The sequence below is a fragment of the Protomyctophum bolini genome (assembly GCF_963924005.1).
Source record: "Protomyctophum bolini genome assembly, chromosome: 6".
Taxonomy (NCBI): Eukaryota; Metazoa; Chordata; class Actinopteri; order Myctophiformes; family Myctophidae; genus Protomyctophum; species Protomyctophum bolini.
This window is the reverse complement of record NC_137867.1, coordinates 14272141-14299564: the sequence shown is the minus strand read 5'-3', so window position 1 is coordinate 14299564 and position 27424 is coordinate 14272141. Positions and strand designations below refer to the sequence as shown.

At 42.0% G+C, this 27424-nt stretch overlaps 2 protein-coding genes across 3 annotated transcripts in view; both read left to right on the top strand.

Annotated features, from left to right (window-relative positions):
• Positions 1-10115, top strand: part of dapk1 (death-associated protein kinase 1) — an 83707-nt gene extending 73592 nt beyond the window's left edge. For both annotated transcript variants that reach the window (XM_080766663.1, XM_080766664.1), the window contains 7 exons: positions 966-1151; positions 1779-1976; positions 3442-3580; positions 4530-4650; positions 5301-5489; positions 8011-8406; positions 9182-10115. In XM_080766663.1, the coding sequence (XP_080622789.1) occupies positions 966-1151; positions 1779-1976; positions 3442-3580; positions 4530-4650; positions 5301-5489; positions 8011-8406; positions 9182-10105 (2153 nt within the window). In that variant the 3' untranslated portion in view covers positions 10106-10115. The remainder of the gene's footprint in view (positions 1-965; positions 1152-1778; positions 1977-3441; positions 3581-4529; positions 4651-5300; positions 5490-8010; positions 8407-9181) is intronic.
• A 10216-nt stretch (positions 10116-20331) lies between these two features.
• On the top strand, positions 20332-25278 carry ctsla (cathepsin La). The gene is made up of 8 exons (XM_080766584.1): positions 20332-20483; positions 21383-21517; positions 21695-21817; positions 21988-22140; positions 23236-23460; positions 24261-24429; positions 24550-24667; positions 24812-25278. The coding sequence occupies exons 2-8, from the start codon at positions 21392-21394 to the stop codon at positions 24909-24911; spliced, it is 1014 nt and encodes a 337-aa protein (XP_080622710.1). The 5' UTR covers positions 20332-20483; positions 21383-21391; the 3' UTR covers positions 24912-25278.
• The last annotated feature ends 2146 nt before the right edge of the window (positions 25279-27424 follow it).

The window sequence follows — 27424 nt, the reverse complement described above, 5'->3', positions numbered from 1 at the left end:
GCCAGATAAACATCATTGTAGCCTATAGTACATAAGGTTTGTGATTTTTGATGAGTTCACTATATAGGGTATAATAATTATCTCTACACATTCAGATTCAAATTGAATTGTGTCATCTAATCACAATATAGTGCACTGTATATAGTGAGTGTTCGGGTTTTCCCAGAGAAATCTCAGGTAAGCTTCTGATTGGCTATGCTGTATCCGAAGTCCGTAGTTTGTCGGTGGTTTCTCTATTCATAATGTCTGTCACACTGGTTTTAGTTTTAGGGACAGTCCTTAACTACGTTTCAACAGTTGTGCTATAATTGTTCGATATCTACAGTATGTAATTGCCTGGTTACTGCAAGACTGTACTAACACTAGACTAGAACTCTCAGACACACAGGTCTGAACTCGGTATCTCCTGGCTGAGGTAATCATGTTCCTGCTACGAATAAAGAATATGTATTACCGGTGTATCATAAAGGAATCTTTCAATACTTAACCCATTTAGACCATTCTAAAAACGCCTCCTAAAACCTAACCTAATGTTTTCTGAAAACCTTCAAATTCTTACAAAAAAAATAATAATAATAAAAACTGTTGCTATATGAGACTCAGAGATGTACAGTATGTGACACAGAGGGTGCAGCTGGCATTAAAGGTCAAACTGTTCAAAATCCAACATTGCTGAGCTTTGAGAAATGTCTGTTTTGAATGTATTTCTAATGCAGGCTACAGTTATTCAAGTGGTTTCATGCTCTGATGTAGATATTTTAGATACTAAGTGTGTGTGTGTGTGTGTGTGTGTGTGTGTGTGTGTGTGTGTGTGTGTGTGTGTGTGTGTGTGTGTGTGTGTGTGTGTGTGTGTGTGTGTGTGTGTGTGTGTGTGTGTGTGTGTGTGTGTGTGTGTGTGTGTGTGTGTGTGTGTGTGTGTGTGTGTGTGTGTGTGTGTATTCGTGTGCGTGCCTTGGTATCTTCAGTGTCGGTGAGCATCTCCAACCTCTACCCGGGCTGTGAGAACGTGAGCGTGAGAAGCCGCAGCATGATGTTCGAGCCCAGTCTGACCAAGGGTGTGCTGGAGGTCTTCTCCCCCGTCCACAACGCCATGTCCTCTGCAGATGAACAGGCCACCAAGGCTGTCGACATCCAGAATGCCAATATCAACGGTAGGGCTCATATGAGAGGGAGGAAAGGTACAAGCGCAGTGTGTTTTAGAACCCAGCTGATTTTTTTTTTTTTGTTGAATCATTGGTTTTATTTGGTGACAAAAAGAGCACAAAAGCACATTCCGACAAATGTATCACCGAGGATAAAAACACAATATAGCCCAAGGGCTTATTTCCATTGTGGTCCACTTCAACAAATAACACTAAACACTATTTAGTGTTATTTGTTGAAGTGGAACATAATATAATGTTTACCTGTAAGGAACAAAGTCCTGGATACCTGGAACTGGAAAATCATTCATCTGCATTACACATTACAAAACCACTGGCAAATGTTCGATATCTATGTAATTGTCTGGTTACTGCAAGACTACTTACTGACTTACACTCAGTAGAGCATACATCTCAGACAAACTCATTATATCCGGGATGAGATAATCATGTTCCTGCTAGGAATACAGAATATTTATTATGTCATAAAGAAATATTTCATTATGCTCTTGTGTTCAGTGTAAATGTGTGCAAATATTTCACCCATCATCTTGGCCTTTGAACCTTTGCATTTCATGGGCATTGCTGCCCGTGCTTAGAAATCTCACCCAAGTTTCCATCCCCACACACTCGTAGGCGTTGGGGACTTCAGCGTGTGGGAGTTCTCTGGGAACCCTGTTTACTACTGCTCCTACGACTACTTTGCGGCCAACGACGTCACAGCCATCCACCTGGTCGTTTTCAGCCTGGAGGAGTCGTACGAGACCCAGCTGAGCCACATCACCTATTGGCTCAACATGCTGAAAGCCCTCACCCTGCCCCAGGAGACCATAGGTGAGGAACCCACCTCACCCCCACTCATTTTGATAGGTTGGAATGGCTTAGGGTTGACAACAGAGTACAGCAACATGCAATGGGCCTGGTCTACAAGATTCGCTTCACCAGAATACCCATGTACCTGTCAAAATACTTCCTTAATGTCACGCTTAGACTTTTTACGTGTTACAGCCTGGGGCCAGTTATAATTTGCAGCCACCTGTAGGGGCTCTTTTAAAGTGGTCTTGAAGGATGTTAGGATTTTTTGGCCGAAACTAAGTTTGTTGAGACCAGTGAGGCTCCTTCTGGTATTGTGCCTGTGTGTATCTTTTATGCTACTGAAGTTGTCTGACAGGTACATGGGTATCCCTGTTTCTCTCGCGTATCTTGAAAACCAGGCCTATAGAGCGTCGCAGTCCCGCCCCCTTGAGAGACCCGGAAAATAAATCCCTGTTCATTTTCCTCATAGACTTTTCAGAAAGTATTTATTTAAAGACGTTTACACCGCCGCGGACAAAGCCAACTCTTGTCGTGACAACAAACGCAGTTTTTCGGGCTCAACAAATAATTAGAAAGAAGAAGAAAACGGCAGGTTACAACACTGTTGTTTTTCTTCTTTGTAATTATTTCTTTGGTCCAAAATATTATGTTTGTTGTCATGATTTGTCACGACAAGAGTTGGCTTTGTACGACACTTATAAGGTCTTTAAATAAATACGTTTTGAAATGTCTATGGGAGAAATGCATTGGAAACTATTTCCTGGGCCTGGCGTCGTCATGAAAGGGGGCGGGACTGCGACGCTCTGTACTGAGCAAGGGGTTAGGCGGGTTCTGGGTGTAAGGCCTAGTAGTAACCTGACCAGTTTGTTTTGACTGAGAGATCTGACTGAGAGATCTGTTTTTAATTCCTTTTGAGGTGCTTATGTACCACAAGGTTCATGCATACATTGTCAAAATAACATTGGATGAGTGCTCCTGCTACTAGTATCCTCAGTGTGTGAATTCCTACTGACCACCTGAATAAAAAACATGGTTGAGTGTTCTGATTACTTTTGTTGACATGTTTCCACTTGAGACGTTGCCCTCCAAGATAAAACCTCCTGTTAAGACTTTCCATTGATGAAAATGTTTATAAAGCCTACAGAGTATAGACAGACTTAACTAGTGACAGACACTTTCAACCATTTGGGCGTGTCATTAGGTGAAAACTTTTCTGCGGTAACTACAAGATCTACAAGATCACAATACGTTGCATCATGGTTTGTTGTGAGCTTGTACGTTGGCTATGTGTGCTACTTGTGTGCAACACTTACATATGACAACGTATAAATTAGGGCATTCATTGAAAAAAAATATATATTGGAGATACAATGTAACGTGTGTGTGTGTGTGTGTGTGTGTGTGTGTGTGTGTGTGTGTGTGTGTGTGTGTGTGTGTGTGTGTGTGTGTGTGTGTGTGTGTGTGTGCGCTCGTCTGTTTCCAGCTTTTGGAGGTCGTATCGAGCAGCCTCTAGCTGTGGTCCTGGTGGCCACTCACGCTGACCTGGCTAACGTCCCCAGAGCCTTCTCTGGAGAGATCTGCTACGACAAAGAGAGAGCTCTGCTCAAGGAGGTCAGGAACAGGTATGGTGTTCTGCCCTGTAAACCCCATTGACTTTACACCCATATAAACAAGACCCATGCGTTGCACGTTATTGTGTGGTTTTGTGTTTGGTAAGAAGAAGTCTTTATTGGCTCTTCAAATAACCAAAAACTCGTTGTTTTTGTTGGTGTCGTCAGTATTGTTTGCACTCCACCGATTGAAACAATTCAAATTCCCCAGATCTACGTGATTCGATTTTTTTTTTTTTATGTATTTGCATCCTCACTATTTGTTTCCCATTGGTTTTTAGTAAAGATGCTTACTGTACATTGCAACCAAGACATTTTGGTAGGAATTGTTTCAATATCTCAACACTCCGGAATTCAAAATGTAATGTATCTATTTGTTTCGTTTTGGGAACTTCAAAAAGGTTCAAGGAATCTTATCAATCAAACTCATCATAGAGCTATGACGTGTACAGCAGTGGTTCCCAAACTTTTTCATGTCGAGGACCCCCAAGTTGACACTAATCAGCCCGCAGACCCCCATTTGAAAATATATGCCAGGGACCCCAATAAAAGAAGATTTGTATGTCTCTAGCAGTGATTTTCAACCTGTTTAATTTCAAGGACCCTCGATCAGTTTGACATGTATTAGTCTACGGACGCCCATTTAATAGCATTTCTGTCTCTGGGACCCCCAATTTATAATTGTAAAATCAATGTTAATTTAACTCTGAGAGCGTACAAATGGAACCAAATGGACCCGTCTGAGTTACAGACCCATGTAACTGTGCGCTCTCTGAGTTACAGACCCATAAGGGTCCATTTGGTTGCAAATTATCATTTAGCTGGGTCCCCCCTGGAACTCCCTCAAGTACCCCTGGGGGTCCCCGGACCCCACTTTGGGAACCACTGGTGTACAGTATGACACCCTTTTTCGGTGAGTTTGGAACTTATTTTTAAATGTGCTGTGTGGTTTTGTCGTTAGGTTTGGGAATGACCTCCATGTCAGTGACAAGTTGTTTGTCATGGACGCCGGAGCCTCCAACTCCAAAGACATGAAGCTGTTGAGGAATCATCTGCTCGAGCTCCGTACCGACATCATCTCTGTACGTTCAACATGCCGTCTCTCTTGCTCTTTGTGTAACACATTTAGGCCTGACGTCGAAATAAAAAAAAACCTTCGCTCTGAAAGAATACAGTATATTATACCCATTCAAAGATTTGTGCCGCATTTTTACGATTTTTCTAAAAAAGCAGTCCTACAAGTTCATAGCGCGCCACTCGGTCATGGCGCGCTATAAGCTTGTAGATCTGCTATTTTTCAATAGCTAAAGTATAACGGAATGCTTGAAAAACCAAAAGGGGTTCCCGCCCCAAAATGGGTTAAGCGGTTGTCACACAGAGGAGCATGGCTAGAAATGCTTTGTCGGAGTAAAACATTGTTTTTAACCATATTATATATATATATTATATATTATATTATTTTTATTATTATATATTGGGCCTCTTAAAACCTATAGAAAATTGGTGTGCACCACAAGCTCCTCTCTCGTGAAGTACATTGCGTTCTAAAGGTTTTAGATAGCACACAAAAGTTCAAATATTCTCAAACTTTTCAGCACAGGGCGCAGCATCTGTAATGACACATGTCATTAATTGGCCAATAAATCTGATGCTGCTCAATTTGAAACGTGCATGTCGTTTAAGCGTATAACACGTTGACTGACAGACCTCCTTTGTATTTTGTTGTCTGCAGAGGTGTCGTCCCATGACCCAGCTGTGGGAGCGGCTGCTGGCCACCCTGCCCGCCTGGAGGAAGCTGAGCGGCCCCAACCAGCTGACCTCCTGGCAGCAGTTTGTCAGCGACGTCCAGGAGCACATCAACCCCCTGGTCAGCCAGGAACACCTCCGTGCACTGGCCTTGCAGCTGCACAGCATGGGAGAGGTGGGTGGTTGCACGCACACACACACACACACACACACACACACACACCGAAGATGTAACAATTCACAGACTTTCCCACCTATAATAAACAGGGTTGGTTGGGTAATGACTGACTACATGTAATCGGGATTTCATAATCGGATTGTGAAAGATAGTGGACAGAGCAAACCTCAGGCTCAACATACTGTACACTGGCAGGGGTGCCCACACTTTTTAGACTTGAGAGCTACTTTCAAAATGACCAGCTCAACCAGATCTATAGCCACCTGATGTTCGTGCGAAACACTTTTGAAAACATGGTAGGCCTGTTGCATTGTGGGTTTGAGCTGCCCTTTTTGATGTCAATCAATCAAGTGCAGTGACCTTAATTCAAGTGGCAGATGCCAAAAATTACGTTATTACTTATTTAAATTGTATATTTTTAGGGCCATGTCATGTGGTCTACCTGCACAGCCTGTGTGATCTACTGGTAGATCACGGTCTACCTTTTGGGCACCCCTGACTGTACAGGGACGAAGCTGTGGAAAAAGAGTTACCTCTCTGGGACATTGACGGACTCGACCCGCATGAACACCAGTATGAGCCGCTCAACATTGACAAACGGCCTGTCTGATCTGTGCCAACTTTACTCACTGTGTTGAAGTTCCAATAACAACATCGTTACCCTGTCTGGCTTCGCGTGTGAATTGTGTTTCACTTGTAAATTGTGTTTCTAGAGAAGTCCTTTCAGGCCTCAGGGAGGTCATCGCCACTGATTGTCCAGCTCGAATCTCAAAACATTAGCGTTTTGCATCTGTATGCAGCTGTAGTCTGTAGCACGAAACCTGTTTATCAAGAACCAGGGTCACTGTGAAGGAGTATAGATGGGCTGTTTTCGGAGAAGAACATGGACATTAATATAACATACCCATTTTGGTGTTTTAAACATTGTTATAATTTAGCTATTGAAAAATAGCAGATCTATTTTTGAAAAATCATAGATAGAGGATTTAGAAGATTTTTTTAATTTTTGAGGTCAGGCCTAAATGGGTTAAGGGGTTAAAGTGCAATAATCAACATCTACAAACAGCCACATGGCTAACTCTGTTTATTGTTTTTAATCATTAAGACTTGATTCAGAAGTGAACCGGAGTCATTTTCATTTCCTATGATAACTCATGGTAGGCTATCTATGGTTCGACAATGATTCAAGATTCTAGAACGTTTATTAGAAAGGTAAAGGAGCTACAACACAAATAAATAACTCATCCATGATGTTGCCTCCATGCTGGAAAGCTGAAAAATCTTAATTCCTTTTATCTACCGCATTCCCTTGACGTGACCTGGTATGGCAATTATATACTGAGCAAGTCTGCACCATTATAAGTCAATAAAGTATGAAATAACATGGAAGAGCCACTGTTTAGTGTTTACTAGTCTCTGACCAGCAACATGGCTGTCAAGTGATACATCCCCTTTGGATTTTTTTTGCCAGGCGACTAGTGGAAAAAAAATCCAACCGTCTCCAGGGTTCTCAACCCTGTCCCCCTGCTATCCCAATCACACCTCAACTTCACACCCTTGTAAAACAGACAACATTTACATAGTCAACGAGTTGAGACTGCATTCCAAAGTCATCTGACCCAACCCTCGATTGTACCTGCATCTAGGTGTGGATGTTTAACAATGAGCAGTGATTCATATGAAGATACATGGATTAGAATCCATTCCACAGTAACCAATGGTTGGTTTGGGATTGAAAATATTAATAATATAAAAAACAAACAGTAAGTAATACTTTACTCTGTCTCTGAGGCATGCTTTGATCAATACATTTCCCTCGCTGTGTCATACCACTAGGGGTCGCTGTGTGTTCATCAGTAACATTGTCTCCATGTGCTTTCAATGACTCAGAATGTCCGGAACAGATTGTTTCTCTGCTTGTTTATGGGAATGCCTGTGGTTAGGAGCCAAGTGGATGACACAGCAAACTTTCAAAAGCATTTAGCCAAAGCTAGTTGTACATTACTCTGACCTGACTGAGTCAACTCCCTTTGAAAAACACTGACTGAGAAGAAAAAAAGACACGTCACCACGGGGGTCTGTGGTGACACAACACATTTTGCCTCCCTAAAATGTAATTCCCGGAGACGCCACTGGTGTAATTCCTTTGTATCTCAGATTTTTTGCTTTGTCTCCATTCTCCCACCATATTCTTTATGTTCAACGTCTTTCTTCACCACATCTGCTTGTGACTCTGTTCTCACCTTGTTCCTATTCCTAAATGCCCCCTCCCTGTTTTCAAGTTTCACTCTTGGCCACAATCTTTCTTCCCATGTTGTACTTCTTTTCTGCCTTTGCTTCCTCTCTCTCGTTCTCTCCTTCTATCTCCGTTTGGCACACACACACTTCCTGCACACATTTCCGTGTCTGGACTTAATTTCCCCGGCAATTTTCTTACGAGCCAACTCTGTCTGTCTCTCTCTGTCTGCTTCATCCACCACACGGCCCCCCTTCTCCCTCCATTCTCCCCCACCCTCAGATCAACATCATGCAGAGTGAGACGGTGCAGGACGTGGTCCTGCTGGAGCCGCGCTGGCTCTGCAGCAACGTGCTGGCCAGGCTGCTGTCGGCGGAGACGCCCAAGGCCATCCACCACTACAGGGGGCGCTACAGGCTGGAGGAGGTGCAGGCGCTGGCGCCCGACAGCGACGTGGACGAGCTGCTGCAGGTCCTGGACGCCATGGACGTGTGCGCCCGCGACCTCACCAACCCCTGCATGGTGGACGTGCCGGCGCTCATCAAGACCAACGGGCTGCAGCTGCACCGCTCCTGGACGGAGGAGGAGGAGGAGGAGACGCTGGTCTACGGCGGCGTGCGCCTGGTCCCCGCTGAGCACCTCACGCCGTTCCCCTGCGGCCTGTTCCACAAGCTGCAGGTGATTAGAATCAGTGGTTAGAATCGCTAGTCGATACTGCAATGTGTGGAACTACTCCCGTTACACAAGTAACAAGTCCAGAATTCTAAATGTACTTGAGTAAAAGTACAAGTGTATTGGCATCAAAATATACTTAAAAGTACCAAAAGTAAAAGTTCTCTTTATGCCGAAATGTCCCACTCCCATTTCCAAGTTTCAAATGTATGAACATCGTTTGAAAATAGCAGATCTACAAGCTCGCAATGCTCACAATGCGTCGCACCACGACGCATTGTAGAGCGGATATTTTCAAATGGCCAAAATGTATATAGGGCTGAAGTTGTCTGTTTTGTAATAATAATCAAGTTTTACAAAGTAACTAGTTCCTATCCTAAAGTTGTCAAATACTCAGTGGAGTAAAAGTACAATATTTGCCTCTGAGATGTAGTGGAGTAGAAGAAAAAGTACTGGAAATTGGAACTCAAGTAAAGTAAAAGTACCTCAAAATTGTACTTAAGTATTAGTTAACTTTTACTTTGTGTCCGGGTAGAGCTCTCACCTTTGGTAGTGCATGGGTTCGATCCCGGCCAACTCAGCGCATGAGTAGCATGGCTTGCGTGCGGTAAGTCATGTGGGAGGTGCTACTGGGAGCTAATGGTAGGTGTGGCGCTCCACCTATAAGCAGTCCATCACCCAGTGGTCTTTGGGCATCGTTACGGGGACAGGCGTGTTACCGGCTGATGGTCGACAACAAGCCACTACCGACCGACGTCTTCTACTTTCCACCGCTGTGTAGGTGAACCTCTGCCGCTGGAGCCACCAGCAGAAGCCGGAGGAGGAGGGGGGCGGCGAGGAGACGGACGGAGACATCCGCCTGTGGACCGACGGCGCCAAGGTGAGCCAGGCCGGCGCCGAGGCCATGGTGCTGCTGGTCAACCACGGCCAGGGCGTGGAGATCCAGGTGCGCGGCCACGAGTCGGAGCGGGCCAAGTGCTACACCCTGCTGGACACCGTCTGCAGCATAGCGGAGAACCTGCTGGCCTCCACGCTGCCGGGCCTGCTGACCGCCAAGTACTACCTGAGCCCTCAGCAGCTGCGGGAGCACCACGGCCCCGTCATGATCTACCAGCCCAAAGACTTCTTCCGCGCCCAGGTGCAGCGGGAGCCGTCGCTCACCAACACCATGGGCGGCTACCGGGAGAGCTTCAGCAGCATCCTGGCGTTCGGCTGCACTGAGGTCTACCAGCAGGGCAGCCTGGGCTCCCACGTCCACATCTCGGACGTTTGCCTCCTGGCTCGGAGGAAGCTCTGCCGCATGCTGGACCCTCCGGACACTCTGGGGAAGGACTGGTGTCTGCTGGCCATGAACCTGGGGCTGACGGAGCTGGTGGCCAAACACTCGCACGCGGGGACTCCCGACGGGGCCGCTGAGCTGGACTCGGACGGGCGCGGCGGCGGCGAGCAGCTCCCCCCCCCGGCGCTGCCCAGCCCCACGGCGGCGTTGCTCCAGGAGTGGAGCCTGCGAGCGGACAGCACGGTGGGCGTGCTGATGGCCAAGCTGAGGGAGCTGGGCCGCCGGGACGCGGCCGAGTTCCTCCTCAAAGCATCGCCCGTCTTCCGGGTCAACACGGAGGCAATGGGCGGGGCCGCCAACGGCTACGTCCCCACCTGCAATGGGGGGACCTCCTACAACTCCATCAGCTCCGTCATATCCCGCTGATCAAAAATAAATAAATCAAACAAACGACAGTCGCTTTGTTCTCCCGACAGCCTGCGAGGGGTCGAGACGGCGGCGGGGGCACTGGGACATGGACATGAAGTGCAATCTTTTATCAGAGGGACGGAGCTGCTCCCCCAGAAGTGTTTGTGTTTGTGATATACAGTATCTACCCATCCTTCCCGTCAATAGGAATGTTCTGAATCAGCTGGCTGTCCCGAGCTCCAAAGACTATAGATGCTCAACTGGTTTTAATTCTGTGTTTAATCTATTGTGCTGCTTTTAACACACTTCCAAACCCCAACGCACATCCATGTCTGAAGCTGTGCTCCGAAGGATATTCAGCTGTGAAAAGATGGCAGCCATTATATAAAGATGGCTTTTTCCACACGTAGGTTTTCCATAATGCAAAGCTGTAACGATATGATGGCTGCCATCTTTAGACACATCGTCTCTCCCAGCTACATATAGTATTTACGATCTCCTTGCATACATTTTGTGACAGTGGGCATTCTGTTCAGTGCTTAACGGGATAGTTGCTTCTTCTTTTTATTTATTTATTTAAATTTTTATCAGAGTGCCTTTATGGCCTTCTACCTCCCTGAAGAAAAGCACAATGATCCTGTTGATATGTCAAAACAATAGTTTCCATTCAAAACACATGAGGAACTGTGCCTTGTTGACAGTCATAGATGAAATACAAGCAGACAAAGTGCCCTCTGACATTAGCAAGAGCAAGCATTTATTTACATTTGGATTTATGTTATACAATGGTTAAAATAACACCCCAACTTTTTGTAATTTCACTGATTTCTACAACGCATCTCATTTCAATTTGAGTTCATGATACCGTTAATTCCCTATGGACTTGGGAAATACAGTGAATATATACACACACTAGTGTACAGTATGTATACAAAACCTAGGGCTAGGCCTATACTGTACTATACCCAAAAGTCTTTGCATTGATTCCGCAATCCAGTTATTTATGAATCCATGAATTGTTTCCACCAACTGTTGGCCCCAACTTTGAATTTAGATGTCACCTGATATATCGGTAGGCAGATGTCTGTGATTGTTTGTATACGGGAGACTATCAGGAAGCCAGTTGGTTTTAACCCATTCTGACCTGAGATCAGATTCTAAAAATGTCTTCTACATCCTGACAGTTTTCATTCTGACCTGAGATCAGATTCTAAAAATGTCTTCTATGTCAGTCGCTCTTCGTTTTTTCAAAAATAGCAGACCTACAAACTCATAGCGCGCCACTCGGTGGCGCGCTATGAGCTTGTAGATCTGCTATTTTTCAATAGCTGAAGCACGACATGATGCTAACACCAAAATGGGTTAATAATGATGGATACTAAGTAGGATCAATCGATGCCCATGCCAGCAACCTAGTGTTTCAACTCTCCCTCCCACCATCATTATTAACTATATAAAATATTGCAATTTGAGTTTTCGGGGCAGTTGACAGCTTTACTTTACTTTACTTTTGGTATAGCCTGAAATGCCAATATTACCACTGCACTTATACATAGGCTATACATGTAGAACATATCTTGAGGATGGTTTCTGTTCCTTCTGCCAACTGCCTAAAATCTACCCCATATCCTAGTCTCACTGTCCTTTCAGACAGTTACAACCTTGTTTCCAACAGGCTGTGTTTAAACACTGTAAGATGAATGTATTACAAGTCCTTCTGGGGTTATTGTGTCAAGTAAAAACAAAAAGAAAGAAAATAAGTACTGACTTCTTTGCAGTACTCGAAGTAATTGAAGAAATGTCCACAAAACATTCTGATCTGAAATGTCCCACAGTAGATTACTTTTAATATTTTATTTTCTTATTTTACACAAACTGTGGGTAAAATCATTGCCAATTATGTGTGCCTAAACACACATCATTCTTCTATTATTGCCTTGTACAGTATATACGCTGAAGTGAGATGTTTCTTAAAGGGAAGTGAGTATGTTTTCCTGTTCCTTGTTCAAAATACAGGCACATTTTCTGAATCCTTGGAACCAATATTGATAGTTTTTTTTTTAAACTTGTCAATGTTTGGTGTCTGTTTTTCTGGAACATTCTGAGTGGGTCCTTGCTCTCGGATATCAAAATACATCTGCGGGAGAGGAGTGGACTTAAAGGTTATTATTATTCTCTGAAATCTTTTTTACGTGTCTTTCTTTTAAGTATGTGCTCTCCACAGTTTCAGGGAAAACGGCATTATTTTGAGTGCATTTCCCCTGGAAGACTCCTGTCTAAAGCGTGATCTATACTTCGCCGCGCACTGGTGTCACACACTGAAAATAGACAAGCTACATGCTCACAATGTGTTGCATCGTGAGGTGTCGTGAGCTTGAAGTTATTTTTGGTGCAGGACACCCTTGTAAAACTTAAGTATAAATTAGGCTTAATCGTCTCTTTGCACAAGTCCCCTTTGTTTCTATATTTATGTTGCATTCCTTCAGCATGTCTTGGAATGCCATGTCCTTATTACTTCTGACACTTTATAGTGTAACACATTTTTATAATAAATTCTTTACCCAATACTACTGATTCCAATGCCTCATTGAAGCTGTACATTTAAAATGTTATTAGACAGCTAATTCCCATTAGGGGTTATATTAGGTAGTATCATCTATTTCCATCTGTTCCTGTTCTGTGCATCTTCCTCCAGTCACTCCAGCCACCTGCATGTCCTCTCTCACCACATTGATAAACGTCCTCTTTGGCTTTCCTCTTGTGTAGCAGTTTCATCTTCAACATCCCTCTTCCAATATGCCCATTATCGCTCCTCTGCCCATCCACCATCCCAACCTCTCCTCTCTTACTTTTAACACCAAACCTAGCTTCCAACCTGGGATGTCCCTCTAATATCATTCCTGATCTGGTCAAAATATCTTCAATTATTATATCTTCAATTCATCTCAGCCTCCTGGCTTTTCGTCAGTGACAATGTCTCCAAGCCATACATCAAAGCTGGTCTCACTTACTGTCTTATACATCTTCTCTTTCAGTCTAGCTGGTAACCTTGTGTTACAAATCACTCCTGCCAGTTCCATTCTGAGAGAGGATGATGAGAGGTGGTATGTATCTTAACAACTTCCCTCCATCTGATCTCACGCTGATATCTACAGCCTACTTAACAAGACAAAAGACGTAGATAACAACTCATTGTAAACCATTATGTGTGAGACCTCAACCCCCAAGTGTCTCAACAAGGTGCTAATGTTAACACACACACGAATACTTGTGCCTCTCATGCATAACATTAGGTACAGTCTACAGATAGGGTTTGGATACCTTTTTTTTTTGAGCGGTGCCTAACCGCTCCATTACATAGCAATGTACAGTATGTATATGTATGTCCGAGCACGGAAAGCTGCAACACGGCAACTCTGTCATTTCTCGACCGTTTCGGAGCCAGGCCGCCACCCCCGGTGTACAGGCATTGATTTAGATGTGTGTGGCAAAAAAAAGAAGCCTGGAGCACAGATTTGGACCACAGGTTTGAACAGATAGACACTCGAACTTCTGAGCTACTGCCTCACAATGTCCATGTGAATGTGAGAGAGAGAAGTCCGTGAAATTTAGCAAATTAAATACTGTGAACGGCTTTGTAGAGCTGGGCAGAATTCGGTGGGCAGGAAATATGGGTATTTTTTAGTTGACTCTTCATTGTGTAATGTAATAGCAGATTTCAAGCTGATGTTCAAAATGCTTTGAGCTGTAGGAATTATGAAGTCCAACACTTTGATTTTCCGCCTGAATTAAATCTGACATAACCCTTCCCAGTTGTGTTCTGTGTCTCGAGAACTCACTCCATTCTGGCACTACAAAAACAAAAATGATGCACATAATGCATTGGAGTGTCATGTCAGATTAACCTCACCACATAACAATCAACAAAGCCCTTTAACAGTATCAGTTGCCAGATACACTAATTATGAGTCTATATTATTTCCTCTTCTGAACCAGTGTTCCATGTTTGTTGTGGGTTGACTGTATGCTCTGAGGCTGGCCTGGATTGAATTCCAGGCAGTATTATTTACACTTCTCTGGCCTCATTGTGGGGTTAGCCGGCCTTCGGGGACAGGAGAATCCAAAAACATGCACGGTTGTTTTGGCCTGACCTGAGATCAGATTCTAAAAATGTCTTCTACATCCTGACAGTTTTCATTCTGACCTGAGATCAGATTCTAAAAATGTCTTCTACGTCAGTCGTTCTTCGATTTTCAAGAATGGGTTCCCGCCCAAAATGGGTTAATGCAATTACATAACAGACTTGGGTTTAATAATAGGCTATACATTTCACTGTGATACTTAATTACATATTCACTCAGTCTGTAGGCTACATATCCATTCACATACACTGTTGTGTTTACTGATGATATACTATTGTTAGAAAATAGTGACCCAGGCCCAGCATAGAAGCCCAGTTAATTTGAACTATTTTATATTTAATTTAACTGTATTCTTATGTCTCGTTTTGGCTCTTGACTTGACTCTCCCCTCTAGGTTTATCGCATTGTGGTAGTTACTCTATACTAGACCAAAGTACATGTATTAAACAAATTAACACACACACAGTGAGTATAAAGTACACTACAGTAACTAAATGTGTATATAAGCTTATTTTTTTAAGAAGTGATAATGCTATTTCCACTTTAATGCCACACAGTAAATAACATATTCTTAGATTTTTAAATCTTTCTAGTTTGTCTATATGAGGACTGTTTTTATACCGTGGTATCACTCCTCATACTGTAGGAACTAGCACTCGAAATTATTATACATAATATTATTATTATTATTAAATATAAAGCTAGGAATAACCAACTGCCAGTAAATATTTAAATAGTGCTCTTTCATTTTCAGGGGGAAGTTACATTTAAAAACTGTACAGACGACAATGGAAACTTAACTTTTTGTATGTCGAATATTTTCCAGACAATTAAGAAGGAACTGATATGTGTACCAAATACCTTACTGCACGCATGTATTTGACTCATCAGCAACAACTACATACAAATGATACAATACATAGCGAGTGAGAAGAAAAAGTGAACTGAGAAAAGAAAAGAAGGAACTGAGAAAATATAAAAACAAAGAGCTGTATTATCTCTGTAGAAATTAATACAATGTCATGCTCACTCTTTGAATACATTTTGTTAAAAAAAAGAAAGAAGGAAAGAAGGAACTGAACCATGTGCAGGCTACTACTTCACTATTATACATTAAACTGGATCATGTGCTATAGTCAGTATTTGACTCCAATATTTTGAATATTTGTGTGCATAATTTGATTATTAGTATCACAATATAGAGGTATAACCCTTTTAATGCTTTGTTAACTAAATACATTTTCCAGCCAGCTAGGATACCGTTGTTTTTATCCATTCATGAGAGGGAGCATAAGGATGGAAGCCATGAAAACAACACAATGAGCAGACAAATTTGGAACACAAAATTGAAGTTGATAAAAATAATAAAATTAATAAAAATAATATCACTTTCATGTTTTGTTCAAAGCACTTTTAATTGCCTTCATGTTGAAACATGCTATTTAAATAAGCTTGTCTTGACGTGCCTACTCTACACCCTCCCCAAGCCAATAGTGTTTTGTATTGATTTGTTTTACTGTGCCTTACGTTTTATTTACACCACGTTTTAAGTATCCTACTTGTACTTTGCTCATTTTGTTGATCTGTTGTTTCAATTCCTGCCCTCGTTGTGAACCACAACGTGTTGGAATGATAGTGAGACTGACCATGGTCTGTAGACATGTCGATCAATAGACATTAGTTTACTTTGTTTTGGAAGACCAATGCTGCACACTTACTTGGGAGAGAGTATCTAATCTGTGAGATAACATTTAGGAATGAGTGTTACAGCCTTTAGGACACTTAAGGACACTTCAAAAAGAATGTCTGTACATATACCTAACATCTGAACCAAGTATTGGTGCCTTAGTTTACTTTGAAATCTTGCAAATTTGTTAATGAAATCACTTCAATTTAAGTGGTTGACACCCAGTACAATGAAACACAGTACATTTAGCCAGAAGCTTATGTTTCATACATAGAAAATGTCAAAACCTATACTGTGTAATGAAAGGTAGAAAAGAAAACCTCTTTAAGGTTTGTGCAGACCTTCTAACTGCTCCCCAATGATGGATCTGAATTCTGAACACTTGGACAGCAATTATGTATCCATTTTGGAACCCATTACAGTGGGAGTGAGTCATACATTTTCCAACATGAAGCACAAGCACAATTAGGTAATTGTGCTCCTAGTCAAAATATAAAAGGCACACCATTTAAATTGCTTGGTTGAATGCTTCTGAATGTTCTTCTGATTGTGATTCTACAATGGTCAAGTATGTTATTTCAGTATTTGGACAGCTGAGCTTAATAACAGCCCTGAAATTCAGAGCACCTGATTGCACCTCTTGAATTGTTAACAAGTTACAAGAATCAGTTGAGAAAAAAACGGTATCTAACGAAACCACGTCAGTGTGGTTGAACTGGACATTGTTCTATAACTAGATATTGATGTTGTCTTGTTAGTCTAGCTACTAGCCGGCCTGGTAAACCAACCAACCACCCTGGAAGTAGGCTACTGCATGGGTTCAGTTGGTTGAACTGGATATTGGTTCAATCATTTGGTGTTGTACTGTACTGGGATCAGTTAGTTAAACAGGATGCAAGCATCGATATTTCTGTGACTGAATCTGCAAATGTATAATTTGGAACCATAACCAATCAAAACATGTTCCATTCCTGGATGTATTTCTTACAATTCACCTTTAGCTAAGCCTCACCCACTTAGACACTACCACTTGGACACTTTCCAGCCAGGCTCATTCATTCCAATGTAAATAAAATAGATTTTACGCATTAAATACTGGCTCATTCAAACCTTCAAAATCTCTTCCAACAAGGCCTGCCATATGCACTGGAGAAATATGTGCGTGACAATACTTTTTTAAAACAATGTTTTATCATAATAGGAAAACTATTGGTGGAGAGGTTTGTCTAACCCATGTTATGCTTAGCTGTGATTGGACCATAGCAATTTAGCTATAGGTCAATTGTGTTTTTCATCAAAAGGATGACAGAAAATGTGAAATATCTTTTTAGATTAGATGGAAACATATTGGCTGACAAAAAAGTAAAGTGCTAAAATTATTGTCAGACTAAAATGTCAACAGTTTTTGTTGACCAAAACTAGACAAATAAATGTACAGATTATTGGACTAAGATTAAGACTAAAATGCTCGACTTTTTTTTTTTTTTTAAACATATGTTTATTGATTTTCTTTACAGTACAAAGAAGTATTTTCAAAACAATTGACATATATTTCCCCCCCCCCCCCCCCACATCCCCATGGCAGCACAAATACAAACAAAATCTTATCACAAAATGTTTTGACAACAATACATACAGAACAAAAATTAATAAATAATAATGACAAAACGAAAAATAAAACGAAAATAAAACACATTACATACATCACAGTTCCCTACCCCCACCCCACAGCTGACTACCCCGGTTAAAATGCTCGACTTTTAGTCTAAACTTAATTACTACATTTAAAAAATAGCCGACAAAAACAATACTGGTATCTAGACAGGTAGGCTACATGGGTATCTTGGTGGTGTATCGAATCTTGTGGACTAGACCCATTGCAAGATGCTGTACTCTGTCGTCGACCCTAAGCCATTCCAGCCTGTCAAAGTGGGCAGGGGTGAGGTGGGTTCGGGGGGTGAGGCCAAGTAGGAGCCTGACCAGTTTGTTTTGGGAAGTCTGTAGCCTAGTTTTAAGGGCCTTTGAGGTGCTGTGGTACCAGGAGGTGCATGCATAGTCAAAGAAACCTTGTAGCCTACGAGGGCTCCTGTTAAGGTCTCTCACCTTCCTTCCTGTCATTAATATCTTATTACTACATAACGTCCATTAAAAGACTCCAGCGTGAAAAGGAGTCTTTGAAATAACTGGACATGAAAACTATGGTTCTCAAGGCAATGGCATGTGCCATAGCTACTTTGCTATCACAATAGTTATGCACCTATGCCCTAGGCTAGGGCAGAGGCAACGAGAGGGGGCAACACAACTGCGATAATCAGTCATAACAAGTTCACGTTTTACCAGTTTTACCAATGACCTCACCAGTCACATGAGAGCATATTAAAGCCTAGATGTGCTAACAAGTCCAAACAGCAGTTGCAAACTTGCAGACCACCAACATTGTTTTATTTCATGAATCATGACTTCACTCTTTGCTTGAGAACAAGGCTGAGTGTATTATCTAATTTAACATTTGTGGAGTTGGTCACCTGACCAAAAGCGGTTGACAGAAACTGGTCGACATGTTCTGTTGCCCCAACACGGGCAGAAACAAGGCCTTTTAACCAGGCTACTTACACACACTACAACTCGCTTACAATTCGCAAACCTGGCAACACTGTTCCGTGTTCTCATAGGCCCTCCAGGCCCGCCCCCACAGCTACTTTTCAGTCTCACAATCGGCCATCTTGCTTTTTACTTCGATGCGCGAGTGGACATTTAATGCAAATACATTAATTATAGCTCCAGCAAGCAAACACAAACACCTCAACTCCATCTCATTGTGAATAAGAATTCCGAGGGGAAAAATAATTTTTGGAACGCCACTTTCACCCAGTATGAAGCTAAATGTGGAAGCCGTGTGTGTCACACCAACACTGGTGACCCAGAGAATCCTGTGCCGATTCTCAGGCATCTGGCCTGAGGCACTGCCTGCGAGTTGGCTCTGCGTGCGCTTTTTCCAACTCTCACTGATTTATCCAGCTCACACGTCAATCACAGTCAGCAGCTCTCAGCCTGCACACACACGCACGTCTGTCTTGCGCACACGCGCACACACACACACATACACACACACACACACACACAGAGACACAGAATAGGCATGCAGGCTAAGGCGAGTGGCAATTTAATGCAAATAAATTATTTATAGGTCCAGCAAGCAAATCATGATGGTCTGTAGGTCACAATCACATTCCGATTTGAGGGGTTGTGTTTTGTATGACATTTTGGCCAGTAGTTTTATATCTATCTCAGCTTTTGCCTGATAGCACACATGCTAACAGTGCTGACCACAACGTTAGCAGCATTTGATGACAGCTTGCCATAGCAACGTACAGTGTGCGCAGACCTAACGTGAGCTTCTGGGACAGAAACTTGCGTTTTCATGACAGCAGCAGCTGCTGCACCCTGTGATAGATACTGTGCTAAAGATGCTAAAGCAACACAAAACAACATCCACACGCAAAACAAACCAGGGACCAGGGTTGCCACATATCGTGGATGTGAGAGTGAAACAAGCAACCAGGTCTATAAAAATGTTAATAGGCCAGTTCAAAGTAGGTAAATCAGAAATGGTCCGGAAATTAGTCTTAAAATAATCAATTATAGTGTTCACTGTCACACTTTGTTGTCTAATGTTGTTTCAGAGCAGTGGAACTCAAACATTTCCATGTCAAGGACTACCAATAGATAAACAAGTCCAAAGTAGCTTATAATGATCAGACTTGGCAACACTGTCTCTAGGTTGAACGTTCGACTTTACAAGCTCACACATATGAAATATGTTTTTTTGAATCTTCAAACTGAGACATATTTGATGATAATACTGTTAGCACAGTCATCATACTCCAAGAGCATACAAATGGAACCAAATGGACCCTGATTTTCCCAGAGAGCAAATGGTATCAAATGGGGGTCTGTGGCCTAATGCATTTCAAACTGGGGCTTCTTGCTATTATATTCTCTGCATATCTTATCAACTTGGGGTGAATATTTCACCACAATACTTTACTGAATATTTCACAAGAATATAACACAAGAGTCAAATGTACGGTCAAATGTAATCACAATATAGGCTACAGATGTACATATTTATGACACAGTAAAATGTCAAAATTAGTGCTATCCCCCCCCCCCACACACACACACACACACGACAGGCAAGGCTGTTGTTTGCATCGTTAGCAGGCAGCAGCTACCTTGCCACTGCTCTCTGTGACTGTAGTTGTTTCACCATGTTTGCATTTATGAGAAATAAAAAACACTTTCTGTTATTGCAACGACACTGGGATGAGCCCGGCGAAGCCGGGCGAAATTCTAGTACAGTACATTCAGATCCATAGGGATGCGATCACGTGCCATCGAATCACATGTCGATGACGCCACGTATATGGGCGGGGTTTCATTTGGATAAACACGACTGTCCACCAATGAGAAGAGGCTCCTCTCTGCCTTTATAAACTTTGTGTCCCAAGCACTGACTAAACCCAGAGAGAGAGCATTGTTTTTCTTCACGACATCAAAGAATAAGGTGAGTGTCCAGGCTAAATGAACCACATTGCTTGATTTCGTATTTATAAATTACTGAACCTATGCTATCGATCGCAACCTATTTTGTAACGATCCATCCATAACGTCGAAGTATAATTTGAGATTGTTTAATGTAGGCCTAATAAAGACAATGGAATTATGATTAAACTTTAAATGAAAACTACAAGATCTATTTTAATAATAGACTAGTAGTGTGTAACAAATTCTGCCACATTAGCAACGCTATGCCAGCTGGTAACATTTTTTATGGTTCATGTTCGTTGTCGGGAGTACAGTAGCCTAGCCCTGGCATGAACGAATTAAGGCCATTACTTTAATTTCATCATGTAACTAACTGTATCCCACAAATAATAATGTATTTAGCGGATCAAGACTTGATTAGGAGCCAGGGTTAGTAGATAAATGCATGGGCTTTTCTTTGATTTCTTGGCTGTGTGTTTTGTTCTCGTCCTTGTTGCTTGGCTCTGAGCCGCAGTGGATCCCGTGACTTGACTTGTTGGGACAGACAAACAAAGCGGCGTTGTTTTTTTCTCACGGATTTTCGTCAAGATCCTATTCTCTGATGTGTTGAGACCGTATCGTGGAAGCAAAAGGGACATGCTATTGATATGTTATGACCACTTTATAGAGATATGACGGTATATAGCCTATGGGCGTATTTGTTGAAAGCGCCGTTGTGGCGTAAAGGGCGATACTGCTGCGGTGAATGCAGATTGCAAAACACGGGTCGCATTATGATTGCATCGAGTCTTCATTTGCACGAATCATTAAAGGCAGTAGGCTTTGTGCCTTTGTGTTGCTGCCAAATGAAATGATCATAACACGTTCATTCGATCTTGACCTGGAATTCCAACTTGTCCCCCCCCCTTCCTTCTGCAGTAGGTCGCCATGATGCTTCCAGTAGCGTTATTGACATTATGCCTCAGTGCAGTCCTCTCAGCCCCAACACTAGACAAACAGCTGGACGAGCACTGGAACCTGTGGAAAAACTGGCACAGTAGAGCATATCATGAGGTGAGCATTAACAACTCAAATCCTCTGTGTCCGAGTGTCCGAACACTATTTTGCTCTGTGTGTGTTTGTTGTGCACAGGATATATAATAGATAGATAATAAATATATATTCATATAATTTATTGTTTGCCATGTTTATTAACACATAATTATTCATTATTATTATTTCTATTTGTAGAAGGAAGAGGGCTGGAGGCGAATGATCTGGGAGAAAAACTTGTGGAAGATCGAATTGCACAACCTGGAGCACTCAATGGGCAAGCACACTTATCGTATGGGGATGAACCACTTTGGTGACATGGTAAGATGGTCATATAATAAGCATCACATCTTTCATTGGAGTTCCACTGGGCCATGCGGAAAATGTTTATTTCTGATGCCGTTAGGTGATTTGGACGATGGCCAAACAACTTGGAATGTGTTTTGAAGCGGCTGCCATTTGTTGACCCACATGTGTTGTTATTTCCACAGACACACGAGGAGTTCAGGCAGGTGATGAACGGCTACAAGCCCAAACAACAGAGAAAGGTCACGGGGTCACTGTTCCTGGAGCCCAACTTCCTGGAGGCCCCTCGTTCCGTGGACTGGAGGGAGAAGGGCTACGTCACCCCCGTCAAAGACCAGGTAATCATCTTTATCCACCTGGTTCAACACTGACGTGACAGGTCTGAGTCGTCATCAGAAAATGTTACAATTCTGTGATTGAAAATGTTGGAGCATGTGCAGAAAGGTGGATTATTTAAAGGTGAATGACGATCTGCGCAAACAAACAATGGCCATCGGAAAACGTCCTAATTGTGGGGCGTAACAAAACCACAACAACAACTCACCTGTGTTTCAATACGGCATATTAATCCATGTGGAAATAAGAAGTGCCACAGAAAACAATATGTTATTAATGAATGGCAATAAGTTATTAATTAATGGCAAGGGAACATTGTGGCAATTTTTTTTTTTGCTTCTCTTGAAGCTAAAGCCTGTCCTGCGTTCATTAGTAAATGTTTAGCTTGAACTCTGTGATAAGGTGTCCCCTTATGAGTTGTTTTTGTTATCTGCTTTCCCCACACAAACACACACTCCTCCTTTGGTGTACAGTTTGTTCTCGCCACTCCCACACAGACACCATTTGCACGTGTAAACCGAAACCAGTCCAACCACTTGGCCATTAGGGGGCGGAGACTGCAATCTGTCTGTACAATTATATGGATGTAGATTGTAGACAGTGCAATGTTCATAAGGAAATGGTCTTCAACTTTCTCAAGTTGCTCTATCTCCACTTTAGATTGATTGATTAATTCTGTCCAAATCTTCCTCGAAGTCCATAGCTAATGTTTAGATTAGATGTTAGATATTTAATCCATTGTTAATCATTTACCACACCAATTCTCTGAAAGGGGAAAATGCACAACACGGCAGTACAAGTTCATCATGTTACAGCTTGTAGACCTGCTATATTTGTCCAATGTTCGTGCCCAGAATCTGCGTTCATGTGGCTCAAGTTGGAAATGTTTGAGTTGTTGACAAATAGGGATTGTATCTTTGTAATGATGATTTTCTCCTTTATTTCCCCCAGCTCATTGTTTACTATTTTCTTCATAATTGAAAAAAACAAAACGAAAAACCGTATCAATGAGAAGGAATATTGTTTTTCTCCCCATTGTCTTTATACTTATATTCGGATGTGTGTTGATCGTTTTTTATCATCTTGCATTCCACCAGGGCCAGTGCGGTTCCTGCTGGGCATTTAGCACAACTGGGGCCCTCGAGGGCCAGCACTTCAGGAAGGCAGGCAAGCTGGTCTCCCTGAGTGAGCAGAACCTTGTGGACTGCTCCAGACCGGAGGGCAACGAGGGCTGCAACGGTGGGCTGATGGACCAGGCCTTCCAGTATGTCCAGGACAACCACGGCCTGGACTCTGAGGACTCCTACCCTTACCTTGGAACGGTAGGGCTCTCACCATCATCACATGTTACTTGACGAGTACTGTGATTAATTGTGTTTTTGGCGTTGGACATTGGAACATATAAATAAAAGGAGAAAGGATGAAAGTTTACCCTTTAGGCTTTGTAAACAAAAGTTGCACAGGGCATATATGGCAAATAACTTAAACTAATATACAAAGAATTGCCTGGCAGTTTTAATACATTATATATGTTTTATATGAATAAATTAATGTTGAAATAGTCCATCTACATTAAGCTTGTGCTTGTGGATCTGCAATCTTTCAACATGGAAACAACAATAATTATTATCTCAAAAAGATGCGTGACTTCATTGTGACAGGCCTGGGGAATGTTACTCATCTCATAGAGGCAGATCATCTGTAAAGGGCCTTGCACACCAGGAATGATGAACTATGAAGATAACTATATTACTATAACAATAATGATGTGAGCGTCCACAGCGAACAAATACTGTACGTGCTATCGCGTTGAATGTGAGTGATGTATTGACGCCACATACATTTGTCTGGATTTGATTGGTTGTCACAGTTTATCATTCATCAACTCGCTCAAAATAATTATCCCAGTGATATTGTACACCACTTTCATTGTCATTATACTGTAATTGTGGCGTAGACAAATTTGTATAAAATACATAGTTAACGATCTTGGTGTGGACAGCCCTTAATATTGTATTTGCAGTGTTCATAATTACGGGCATGTCTGTGAGTGTTCTGGATCTCGTCGTCTGTTGTTCTAGTCTGTGACTTGTTGCTCATCCGTTCGCATTGTAATCCTCAGGATGACCAGCCGTGCCACTATGATCCAAACTACAACTCTGCCAACGACACCGGCTTCGTGGACATTCCCACCGGCAAGGAACATGCTCTGATGAAGGCTGTGGCAGCTGTGGGTCCCGTGTCTGTAGCTATCGACGCTGGTCACGAATCCTTCCAGTTCTACCAGTCAGGTCAGTGTGGATGATGGACAGGCTTGTGAAGCAGGTTTTCTCGGGCTTGAATCCAATGAATATTCTTCTGGTATGCTCTATTTTCGATTGCTTGTTCATTGTTTGGTGGCTGTTTTGTAGGGATCTACTATGAGAAGGAGTGTAGCAGCGAAGAGCTGGACCACGGCGTGCTGGTGGTCGGTTACGGGTTTGAGGCAGAAGATGTAGACGGAAAGAAATACTGGATTGTCAAGAACAGGTGAGTCGGGGGTTGTGTTTTGGCCTACCATACATCCTGGAAGACTGCTATGTTCTTGTAGAGCAGTTATTTAGCTTTTTAATATTCAAGGACACATTTTGAGTTTATAAACAAGTTTTTGACTGTATTTTCAACCTCTTTCAGCTGGAGCGAGAAGTGGGGAGACAAGGGTTACATCCTCATGGCCAAGGACAGAAAGAACCACTGTGGAATTGCGACAGCCGCTAGCTATCCTCTAGTCTAGCCTCACCACGCTGGTCAAGTTCATGGAGCTATTAGTGTTTTTAATGCAATGGTTTGGCAGGAGAGACGGCTACAGCCTGAAGGAGACGTCTCTGAGAGCAACACATTCAGAGCCCTCTGCAATGTTCTATGGAGACATAGATTTTAGGGAATCGATGCCATGGTGTTTGGCTGATGTTTATGCCACTTTATTTTATGTTCATTTACCAATATTTTTAGGTTTGTTTCATTTGCTCTTTGTAAATATGTGAATGCTACTGGTTAAGTGTTTTTCTTAACAGTTGGTTACGTGTTTTGCTCATGAGTTGCTTTTGCAACTGGCAAAGTGCTCTTTTTTTCTACTGTGATCATTAAACTTGTTAAATGTATTGTTGTTTGGACTCATTTTAAGTTAATGTTATAGTCAGGACCTTTGCGTCTGACAATTATAGTGTTTACAGGGATTGGGCGACACATCAACAGACATACTGTAAGTCATTATTAAACAAAGACCATTTTATAGTCCCTATATAGAGCATAGTTTATCTGTTGATTCAAATGATCAGGACAAGATCTCACCGCAAAAAGCATGATTGTTAATAATTGATCATTGCAAATGACCAAACAGAATGGTGTTTCATGACTTGCATGTACTCATTCTGCCATCTGTTTTTAATTAAGACCAAGGCATGCTATTTTTCATTCCTGGTGCAAGGACCATTTTAGGATTAGTCAAGTACAATGGTGTGTATTCAAGATGTTAACAAATGGGATTATCAAGGGTATGTAGAAAATGTAATCAGAACATTAAATATGTTGAAAATGGTGTGCATATAATTTAATACGGTATTAATGGTATTACCAAGTAAGGGTATGAAAAATTGTTGATGTCGGGCATAAACCGTAAACCAGTATTTCAACTTTATATGTTTTCGTAAATTAATATCCTATTTTATATATTCTTTTTAAATATACATAAAAGATGAACCGTTTTGGACATACAAGGTTGCCACACAAAAGTACCAAATATTAGTTTAAAAAGCTGTGCACATATAATTTAATAAAATAGTAATATATGTTTATAAACGTTAAAGATTTAAGATACTACTACTTTTAAAATACTACTAGTAGTACCTAGGTACTTGTCTACAAGATAAGGTAGGTAGCTAATGTGTCTGTGTGTAGCCCTCTTTCGCTGAACCAGTATCACATCACGTATTGACTTGTTTATCATGTCCAGGTCATATTCGGGTTTGTATGTGTGTAACATATGTTGTTTATGTTCTATATATACACTTAACCTTTGAGTTCAGGCCAACTGACAGGGCTAGTCGTAAGCAGGGGGTGTTGTGCAATCTGGCAAAGAGGTAGGTGCAGATGGGTCAGTGAATTATGGGCAGATAAAAAGCAATTAACTTCATAAGAGACACTGGGGTCAGAAGTTAAAGATAAACTGTTTCTGCTCAATTCTGGTGACTGCATTCTTGACAGATCAAGTGAGAGTGAATGAGTGAGAAAGGACTTTGTGCACCAGTACTGAGCTAGTTGAAGTCTGAAGACTTTGCCCTGTTGGTAACAAAGGCTGTGGACAATTAATCCCCATGAGGGAAAAGGCTCACACGGATATTAGTGAGTTACAGTATATCTGCTTATTCCTCAGGAAAAACAAGAGTCTAACTGCCTTTATTTCACTTTCCATAGCACAACATGGTATTCACCAGTAACGATTAGACTCTGGGTTGATACATGTTTAACTAGGTAATATTTGTCTGCCTCGGTTTATTTGGAGGCTGTGTAATTCAATGCAGTATAAAATTATGTCAAGCTTGGGTTTTAAACAGTACGAAACGATATGACCAATCAAAAATCCATATTTACATGAGGTATTTTCATATCATATATTCAATATAGCTTAAAATTATTGCAATGACTGCAAAAGTATTTGTATTTTGAACCTGTTTACAGCAATCTAAATCTATTAGAATAGAATAAAAAAATCAGCATTTCTTTTCCCTCCTGAAACTTCAAATCAATATCACAACTCATCTGCATTGGTGGAAGTCTAAAGGTTAAATGAACAGACTCGGTCGAGTCTGTTCACATTGGGAAAAGTGGACACGGAAAGTAGGATGCCACATGCTCTCCTCTACGGTGACCAGGCGTCCCGGTTTGGCCGTGATTGTCACGGTTTCAATTTGGGTGTCCCAAGTCCCAACAAATGTCTTAAAGCTCTCAAATGCCCTAAAAGCACCAACGAGCTGGCCGGATGTATGGGGAACCGGGATGACTGGAAGCGACGATGGAGGGCTCGTCTGAGGACGACCTAGAGAGAGAGAGCGCCCTGGTTTGTATCATCCACTACCAAATGGCCCCGGTTTTCACCACAGTTAAAAACACTTGTTTTGAGTGCTTAAATACAGTAGGTGATTATGATAGCATGATGATCGTGCTACGGTGCAGCCACTAGGAGTGCTACATTATAAAATGAATGTCCCCCATCCTGATGAAAACAACAGGTGGACCAACTTCATTAAT

Excerpts from the sequence above, each read along its gene's own strand:
- ctsla (XM_080766584.1), top strand. The coding sequence starts at position 21,392 with ATGATGCTTCCAGTAGCGTTATTGACATTATGCCTCAGTGCAGTCCTC. Across the intron at positions 21,518-21,694 it reads ACAGTAGAGCATATCATGAG|AAGGAAGAGGGCTGGAGGCG; the intron begins GTGAGCATTAAC and ends TTCTATTTGTAG. Across the intron at positions 21,818-21,987 it reads TGAACCACTTTGGTGACATG|ACACACGAGGAGTTCAGGCA; the intron begins GTAAGATGGTCA and ends TTATTTCCACAG.